The sequence below is a fragment of the Lepidochelys kempii genome, chromosome 1 (assembly GCF_965140265.1).
Source record: "Lepidochelys kempii isolate rLepKem1 chromosome 1, rLepKem1.hap2, whole genome shotgun sequence".
NCBI lineage: Eukaryota > Metazoa > Chordata > Testudines > Cheloniidae > Lepidochelys > Lepidochelys kempii.
Genome location: NC_133256.1, coordinates 166,323,948 through 166,332,050, shown reverse-complemented (window position 1 = coordinate 166,332,050; position 8,103 = coordinate 166,323,948). Strand labels below are relative to the sequence as shown.

The following is an 8,103-nucleotide window of genomic DNA, read 5'->3' as shown; positions in this document are numbered from 1 at the left end:
GGTTTTTACTGAAAAATTCCTGGGTTTTACAAGAAGTATTATTCATTTTTTTTTTCTGATTTTCACCCTACTTTTGTATCATTCAAATATATAAAAAATAACTTGTTTTATTGGAAAATACAATACATTGCATGAGATATATGTATTATGATAATACATTAGTCTGAATAGAATATCAGGGTTAGAAGGGACCTCAGGTGGTCATCTAGTTCACCCCCCTGCTCAAAGCAGGACCAATCCCCAACTAAATCATCCCAGCCAGGGCTTTGTGAAGCCTGACCTTAAAAACCTCAAAGGAAGGAGATTCCACCACCTCCGTAGGTAACCCATTCCAGTGCTTCACTACTCTCCTAGTGAAAAAGTTTTTCCTAATATCCAACCTAAACCTCCCCCACTGCAACTTGAGACCATTACTTCTTGTTCTGTCATCTGCCACCACTGAGAACAGTCTAGATCCACCCTCTTTGGAACCCCATTTCAGGTAGTTGAAAGCAGCTATCAAATCCCCCCTCATTCTTCTCTTCTGCAGACTAAACAATCCCAGTTCCCTCAGCCTCTCCTCATAAGTCATGTGTTCCAGTCCCCTAATCATTTTTGTTGCCCTCTGCTGGACTTTCCAATTTTTCCACATCCTTCTTATAGTGTGGGGCCCAAAACTGGACACAGTTGGCCTCCAGATGAGGCCTCACCAGTGCTGAATAGAGGGGAATGATCACGTCTCTCGATCTGTTGGCAATGCTTCTTCTTATACACCCCAAAATGCCATTGGCCTTCTTGGCAACAAGGGCAAATGTTGACTCATATCCAGCTTCTCGTCCATTGTAACCCCAAAGTCCTTTTCTGCAGAACTGCTGCTTAGCCAGTTGGTACCTAGTCTGTAGCGGTGCATGGGATTTTTCCGTCCTAAGCACAGGACTCTGCACTTGTCCTTGTTGAACCTCATCAGATTTCTTTTGGCCCAATTCTCTAATTTGCATATAATATATATATATATATATATATATACACACACACATCATAGAATTCTATGATTAGGCTGTGTGTATATGCAAAGCTGCCCGTTGAAGTAAGGCTACGTATTAGTCAAGAAGATACACACAGTAAACAAACAGGCATGCACGTGCGCTCTGAAGTGGGTGTGCATCTGAACATACTGTTGAATCTCACGCCCACCATATACACATTTCAAGCTGTTAGCAGATAACGGTTTAAAGATTCGACACACTAAAATGGGACGAAAATGAAAATCTGTATCAGAATATGTTTCAGAACACAAGAAAGTATTCGAAAGCTTTAAAAAAACAAAAACAGGAGAAAAGGATGAAGTTGAGTGTATGCGCTGCAAATGGTGTGGCCCAATAATTAAATGTAGATATTTATACGCTAATAGTTCTAAGTCTACAACAGTAAACTGTTTATTCAAATGAAAAGTTTTGTTTTCTTAAACTCACAGGTGGCATTGTGTTTTGAGTTCTTTTAGTTCTGCAATAAACCATGCTGATGAACGGAATTCAAAGCATTAATCTACTGAATATTTTTTCCCCTGTCTTTCTGTCCACCACAATAAGCCCCATTATTTACCGAGAACAATTATTAATGTTTTTTTGGACTGATTTTCAACTGTTTTTGTTCTTGTGGTAACAAACACTAATAAATTCCCAGGAAAAATTAAATAAAATAAAAACCAAAAACAAAGGGCTCTACTTATATATTTAAGAATAGGAAGTTTTCTAGTCAATAATTTCCTTTCTGCTAGCGGAGTCTCCCACAATTCTAAGAAGTATGAGCTATTCCTCTCCTACCTGCAGTTCAGTTCAGTTCAGCTATAATGCTGCTTTTACTGATCATGCTCCCTTCTCCAGCTTGCACCAGACCTTTTATTTCAAATGTTTATAAAAACTCATAGAACGATGAGTAACAACCGCTTCAATGCCAGCCAGTAAACATATGTGCAGTAGGCTAACTAGCTAACAAACTAGATAAAATTTAATTTTGTTCCTTTGCTACAAAGCCATCCGGAAGGGGTATAATTATGGGAGACGCTACTACCAGAATGGAAGTTATTGGGTAAGAAAGGAAGGGATAAGATAGTAGAATGAGAGAGAGAAAGTCTTCCCCCAAAATTAATGATCAAAATGGCTGTCTCAGGCAGTGATATGGAAAGAAGATATTTGTCCTTAGACTTGTGCTTGTTCCAGATCTGGCTCTGGATGGCAGATGCAACCTTTCTGCATGTGGTGTTAAACTTATTGGGGGTTGGAAACCTTTGCTGCTTTTTTTCCTAAGCCCTTCTCCGAGCCTGAATCCGAGAGCTCTCTTTCCACAGTAGAGATAGTGGAGTCAGAGGATGAATACCTGGATAAATTTTTTACATTTTTTCTTACCCTTTTGGCCCTATGCGTCTGCTTTGCAGGAATTGCTACCCAACAAAGGCAGTGGGAACTTGCAGCTATTTAGTGCCTTCAGCCCTCTAGCTATGTCTCCCTGTTCTCCCCCTCAATCCCAATCCCACTGCTCATTAGATGGGGTCTCATTGTGGCAGTCCCGATTCATACTGGGGAGAAGGGAAGCTAGGTAGGAGCCCTGCTGTATTAGCCAGGGAGAGTAGGACTCACTTCTTTTCTTCTGGCTCATGTCTACCCTGAGAACAGCTGGCCAGTTGGTGAATTGCTTTATCTTTGGATTCTCTCCCTAATATGTTCCATCACCTCTTCCCAATTTTCCTTTATTGGAGTTTCAGCTCTCTGGGCCAAGGTGGTGACTTAACCTTACTGTCTGCTGAAGTGAGCTGTAGCTCACAAAAGTTTATGCTCAAATAAATTTGTTAGTCTCGAAGGTGCCACAAATACTTCTTTTCTGTGGGCTTACTGTGGCACTGCAAGGGTGGGCTAGCTGTGAACAGGCAGGGCATAATTCACCCTCTGAAGAGCCTATAAATGCTGCATCACCTATAGAACAGTGCTTTGATGTGGCTTAGTGTTTATAGGTAGGGCCCCAGCAAATTCATGGTCCATTTTGGTCAATTTCAAGGTCATAGGACTTTAAAAATCATAAATTTCATGATTTCAGCTATTTAAATCTGAAATTTCACAGTGTTGTAAAAGTAGAGGTCCTGACCCAAAAAGGAGTTGTGGAAGGGTTGCAAGGTTATTGTAGGGGGGAGTGTGTTGGTGCTACTTTTACTTCCCTGCTGCTGCTGGCGGTGGCCCTGCCTCTAAGGCTGAGCAGCTGGAGAGGGGCGGTGGCTGCTGGTCAGGAGCCCGTGAAATCTGGTGTTTTGTGTGCCTTTACCCTACACTATACAGATTTCATGGTCTGTGACGTGTTTTTCATGGCAGTGAATTTGATAGGGCCCTATTTATAGGTCACTTCTGTCATAGTTTTTAGGTGAGAGGGAGGCCTGCAGTGGCGATTCCAGCTGGCTGACATCACAATACACCTGATGGAGAGGGATGAAGGATGAGTAAACGTTGTCACTACTGTCCACAAAATGGTTAAAATTAAAGTTGGCAAAGAAATGGTTGGGAGTAAAGTCAACTACCACTGAACTGCTGCCATGGAGGCAGAAGATTAGGCAGCAAGCCAAAGGGGCTGTGGGCAGCAGCAGCTGTGTTACCATCCCCATAAAATGCAGGCACGAAGGGAATATCCCATATGTCTCAATGGTGACTGACGCTGAGCTACATTTAAATGCATTTAAAATTAGAAAATTCTACAAGGGTCCAGCTAAACAGACTGTTCTCAGTCCTTGAGATATTTATAAAATGGGATTAGAACAGCTAGATGTTATTATAACTAGGACAGTCGATGTTACTCATCTATATTTTGTGACTCAAGTATTTGTAGTAAAACATAGCAGAGCACACAGTATGTAGGCAACTAGTATAAATTGGGGCGAAATCCTGCCCCACTGAAGCCAATGAGTTTTGCCATTGATTTCAGTGGGGCCAGGATTTCACCCTTAGAGGTAGCAGTGACTTGAAGATCAAGACCCTACATTTCATATTCTGCTCTACAGTTATTCTGCCAATGTTTTAAGGTTAATCCTCTTTCAAAAATTGTTAGTGTAAGAGATTAAACAGTTGTGGATCACCAAAGGGCAGGCACTGGCTAGCAAAAGAGGTGCCACATCCAGATACTTTATAGAAGAAAGGCATTGCTTCCCACTACTGAAGTCTGGACTACAGGATACGGAACAGAACCGACTTGCGAGCCATTTAAAGCTTTCTGTGGTAGGTGCAATTCACAAGATCTGGGCTACTAACTAATAAAGGTGTCCAGCTGTTTCATTAATCCAGCAGAAATTGTCTCCTAATCTGCAGTAAACAATCATGTAGACTAATGATTAATATTTAATAAAATTACTATAAAAACATGAGAAGCATTTCTGTTAAAGTATCAAAATTATGGAAACTAATTGTTTCCCTTTAATATGTTTTTTCAGAGATGGATGTTAAAATACCACCTTTTGCTTTCTTTAATAAAAGATCATCAAAATGCAGAAGTTCTCCACAAGCAGCTTCGTGCTGGCACTACTGATCTATTGTATCTACAATACATGTCAGCGTGTCTTTTCAAAAGCTACAAGTGATTCTGGGTGCCCACCTTGAAAGGGCCTGGTTTTGAGACAAGGTTGAGCACTCACCTTCTGAAAATCAGGCCCCTTTCAAAGATCTGTCTAACTCAAAGGTGGGCAAACTACAGCCCTTGGGACCGTCCTGCCTGGCCCCTGAGCTCCCGGCCGGGGAGCCTAGCCCCTCGCCCCTCCTCCCTTGCAGCCTCTGCGTGCTGCGCTGCCAGTGCTATAGCCTGCTGGGCAGCATGGTGGGCATGGTAAGGGGGTGGAGAGCAGGAGATCCCTGGGGGCAGCCAGGGGACAGGGAGCGGTTGGATGGGGTGGAGGTTTGTGGTGAGGAGTAGTCAGGGGATGGGGAGCAGTGGGAGTTGGATAAGGGGTGGGATTCTGGAGGGTGGTTAGGGGTCATGACAGTCAGGGGACAGGGAGCGGGGGGGTTGGATAAGGGGTGGGATCCTGGGGGACGGTTAGGGGTCAAGGAGCGGGGGGGGGCATTGGATAGGTCAGGGGTTCTGAGGGGGGCAGGAAGTGGGAGGGGGTGGATAGGGGGAAGGGGCTAGGCTGTTTGGGGAGGCAGGGGCTTCCCTACCTGGCCCTCCATACAGTTGCACAACCCCGATGTGGCCCTCGGGCCAAAAAGTTTGCCCACTCCTGGTCTAACTGGATACCTAAAGCACGAGTCACTTAAAATTTAGGGTTTGTTTTTTTTCCAGAAAATCCATTGGCCAAAAGACAAAGAAAAACAGGACAATCCCACAGGCTTCGAAACATTGACATAATAGGCCTATTTCTCCCCTTGCACTGTGTGACTTTATGGATCCACATATTTAACACATGAAATAACATAGCTTCAAAGTAAAAATGGGCTATATGTTCTGAACATGTTTCTCTGGAAAATGAACTTATATGAATGGAAGTTACTAGTGAAACAATTTTAAATTGCAACAAACACTAAATTCAGTTATTAAGCTAAATCCCTATGATCACTGGAGAATGTCAGTGGAGCATAAAGTTTCATTAAAATGTTAAGGTTTTCACCAACTGTAGATCAAGAAAGCAGCACTAATGAGAGCACAACAGCTGGTTGGTATCCTTCCTCTTCTTTAACTTCTCTCTCTGACTTTACCTGCTGAACTTTTCAATCTTAGAAATTAAAAAATGGGGTTATACTATTAACGTTCAGTTTATAAATACTTTAGATTACCTTGTATTTCAGATCAGGATTTAACATTAAATTACCACTGATGTTTTATCACATGCTTTAAATTAACTTTAATGCAATAGCAGCTGCAGCTAATAATTCAAATATGAGAAGCATTTATAAATGCAAATTTAATGGTTCCAGAAATTCAGATCTTCATGCCACCTACACTAAATGCACCTGTAAATTAGAAACGCCATCCTGCTTAAGTGTGTAACAGTGTGTTGGATTGTACTTAGGTAGGCTTAATTGACTGAGTTATTCTTGAACAGTACTTCGGTGAAAACATAACTATTGAAATCACCTCTGACTTTTTAGAATACTTTAACATTTTAAAAAATATACAAATTAAAATAAACTATTCTTACATATATTTTCTTTTATATCAAAGTCTTTCAGAACCTTTACAACAACAGTCCAGAGATCAACATGGATCATCCCTTTAGTCAAACAATTTAAGATATTTCTGATATTATTTCCCAAAAGTAAGCTGACTTCCTTCAATGTACAGTTCTTGACAGGACCAGTGCCTCCTCTTCATTTACTACATTGTTCATTTTATTGAAGAGGAAGAGCACTGTATTTCAAAAAAAGGTCTCTCGACAAAGTGGGCAGGTGGATTTGTTGCTAGATGTGAACCATTTGTACTGAAAGAAAAACAGAAACATATAAAATGTGAACATATGATGAATTTTAAAAGAGCTTTACATTAGAACACTTTCATTCAGTTTTGTTTGACAGGTGTAAGGTTTTATCAGATATAGTGACATAATTTGCCAGTGAAGATAGCTACCAAATACTAAATAGTCTAGTAAAAGTTATTTGTCCAATAAACCATGCATAAGTAACTTCCCCTAACAGAAGCAAAGTCATATGAAATACAAACATAAAACACAACATTAGTTTCTGAAAGATACCCTCCAGGATTCTCTCTGTTGTCTGGTGTCATTTTAAGAAGATAGGATCCACAAGTGAGAACTCTCTTGGAATTATACGGTTAGAGAAGCAGTACTTTTCTTTTGTATGGCAATACAGACATCAACCTTTTCTGATATACTCATGATTACTATTTTGTCAGCTTTAATATAGTTTACATACTGCAATTTGAACCAGATTTTAAATTTAGGCAAAATACAAACATGTACACAAGACCAACTCTGGGTACTTACCAAACAGGCTGAATGGAATTTTTTCTTGCATGTTCTACAGGCTTTTTTGGGAAGAGAATAATTGGAACCATGAATGACTGAAAAACAGATCATGCAATCTTCAATGCCCTCAAACCGTTTATCCACGTTATTTTTCCACAAAGCCAAGCCTTCCATAATACTTCCATTCTAACAGAGGGAAAGAGTCACAACAGCAATCAGTGATGTGCTAACATTTTAGAACATCTCTTATTTCTATTCTAGTAACTCCCAGAAGCCCCAAGCAGGACCGGGGCTCCATTGTATGAGGTGTTGTATACATACATAGGGGGACTTGGACCCTATCCTGAAAAATTAATCGAAGATGACATGCTATGTATGAAGGGTGTGGTAAAGGGATGAAACATGTACAATTTTAATGTACATAATCAAATAAAGCCATGTATTTCAACTACAATGGACAGTATCCTATAACGTATCCGTCGGCTTCCAGACATGTTCCTCTCTACAGAACTTGTAGTGGACAACGTGCATTTAAGAGCATTTATAAAACTATCTGCATTAATCGTTTTGTTAGTTTCTTATCATCACAAGTGTAGAGTGACATCCATAATTACCAACCAACCCACCCAATTTTAGAGGGTCTCATGTTAGGGGAAGTTTTGAGACTGTAATGGTTCATCATCCACAGATGTAGATCCTGGTGTTATATTTCAGTCAACACTATATTGCTAAGATTGTTCTACCATTTTTGTGTCACTGTTTGTATGTCCTAAGTTGTCAAAACCAAGGGTTTTGCCTAAAACTTCACCTGGTGAGTGAGGTATGTGCTTAACTGTAGCATCCAATTGCGCCACTGCTGAACAGCCACACCAACCCTCTTTCCGCTCTCAACTGTTATTGAGCCCAGTGGGTAATTTGGCGGAAGCTGTATTATCAGTTCAATAAATATATCATCAACTGAATAGGTAGCAATCACTTCCCGAGTAGCAGACCGAGCTTTTACCTACAGAAAAACAGAAACATTCAAAAAACTGGCGAGATCTCACTTTATGTTAAACATACACTTTCTCAAGGCTTTTTCTATTACATGAAACATCCATAATTTACTGCATATACTTGGACCAGGAAAACAAGTGACTGACAAATCTTTTCATTAAAGAAAAATGCCAACCTTT

The 8,103-nt window shown here is 40.6% G+C and overlaps 1 protein-coding gene across 2 annotated transcripts in view; it reads right to left on the bottom strand.

The window, feature by feature from the left end:
- Positions 1–93: 93 nt before the first annotated feature.
- Positions 94–8,103, bottom strand: part of LTN1 (listerin E3 ubiquitin protein ligase 1) — a 46,473-nt gene continuing 38,463 nt past the window's right edge. Inside the window, exons 28-31 of one of the 2 annotated variants that reach the window (XR_012161199.1) lie at positions 7,737–7,931; positions 6,947–7,114; positions 6,146–6,424; positions 94–1,224 (exon numbers count right to left, since the gene is read on the bottom strand). Coding sequence is in view for 1 of the 2 variants with exons in the window: in XM_073362945.1 (XP_073219046.1) it covers positions 6,362–6,424; positions 6,947–7,114; positions 7,737–7,931 (426 nt within the window). In the remaining variant the exon portion in view is untranslated. Of the gene's footprint in view, positions 6,425–6,946; positions 7,115–7,736; positions 7,932–8,103 lie in introns of both variants that reach the window. The other variant, XM_073362945.1, reaches the window with a different exon arrangement.